The 1,271-nt window shown below is 50.1% G+C and overlaps 1 protein-coding gene across 1 annotated transcript in view; it reads right to left on the bottom strand.

The window, feature by feature from the left end:
• LOC101762653 overlaps positions 1-1,239 on the bottom strand; it is a 3,306-nt gene extending 2,067 nt beyond the window's left edge. The window contains exons 1-2 of the mRNA XM_012847190.3: positions 916-1,239; positions 614-748 (exon numbers count right to left, since the gene is read on the bottom strand). Coding sequence (XP_012702644.3) covers positions 614-748 — 135 coding nt within the window. The 5' untranslated portion in view covers positions 916-1,239. The remainder of the gene's footprint in view (positions 1-613; positions 749-915) is intronic.
• Between the last annotated feature and the right edge of the window lie 32 nt (positions 1,240-1,271).

Below are 1,271 nucleotides of genomic sequence, written 5' to 3'. Positions count from 1 at the left end.
GCCAACACATAGGTGAAACTGTAGATCATAATCTACAGCTGCCCATTACATTTTGTGTGCAAAAGGATTTCCTACCGCGAAAGGCATGCTCAATATTCTTAAGAAACAGATGCTCTCACATGAGTACCATCCAATAGCTCCAATACAGTCTAATTTTTTCAAAAAAGGTAAAAATTAGGGACCCATATGATGTTAGATTAATAGAAAAGTCAAAACAAAACAGGGATAAGCCTCACACCTTAAAGTAAGGATCCCATCTGTTGTCCCCTGCAATTTTGCTTGGAGTGTCCAAAGACGGGGGCCTAATTAGTTCCCCTCGCAGCTCTCCAATAGCACGGAGTACTTTGTTGAAATAGCGGCTAACTGTTTCCCCCGATCTATCAAAATTAGTTCCAACTAACCTATTCCTAAGGTTATGTCCCACTGTATTTAGAAACATACCCACCTGCTGCTCAACACACAAGTGACATGTATCTTGAAGCAAACCACGTTCTCTAAAAAGATTGCAAAATCGAAAAAACTTGCCTCTATTCAGTCTTAACATGTTCAAGCAAGTTGTGTCATCCTTCCAAATTTTATTATTTAGATAATCTACTCTCATCCTATCCCTTGCCTCCATAGGCCCATAGGTAATACCAACCCTTCTGGCACATCGTTTACGTTTTCTAGATTGAATAATCACCGCCATCATTGACAACAACATGTATGCAGCAGTAGCACAAGTTACAATCTTGGTCCTCTTATCCATCTACAATACAACAATAAAAGAAACACTTGTTCTTAGAGGCAATTGAACCAGGATGTCATGCTACTGGACTATTTATTCAATTCAATCCATAATACTATCAACCAGTACCATTCAACTCAATTCAATAAATATGAACCAACATAAATATGGTGGTGCACGGTTTCAACCTTTGAGAGAAGGAGACGCGGCGCCGGCGGATGGTACGGGCGGCGACGCTTGGCAGATCCGGCGCTTGGCTCCGGTGGCGAAGCTTCACAGGGGCGGCAGCAAGCTAGGGGCGCGGCGCGTCGGTCAGGGGCGGCGTCGGTCAGGGGGCCGCCCACCACGGACGGCGTCGGTCAGGGGGCCGGCCACCACGGACGGCGTCGGTCAGGGGGCCGCCCACCACGACGGCAGCGGACGGCGCCGGTCACGGGCCGCCGCCCGCCACGGACGGCAGCGGACGGCGCCGGTCACGGGCCGCCGCCCGCCACGGACGGCAGCGGACGGCGCCGGTCACGGGCCGCCGCCCGCCACGGACGGC

Source organism: Setaria italica, chromosome VII (genome assembly GCF_000263155.2).
Source record: "Setaria italica strain Yugu1 chromosome VII, Setaria_italica_v2.0, whole genome shotgun sequence".
Taxonomy (NCBI): domain Eukaryota; kingdom Viridiplantae; phylum Streptophyta; class Magnoliopsida; order Poales; family Poaceae; genus Setaria; species Setaria italica.
The sequence above is the reverse complement of the archived record's forward strand: the minus strand, read 5'-3'. Positions and strand labels throughout refer to the sequence as shown.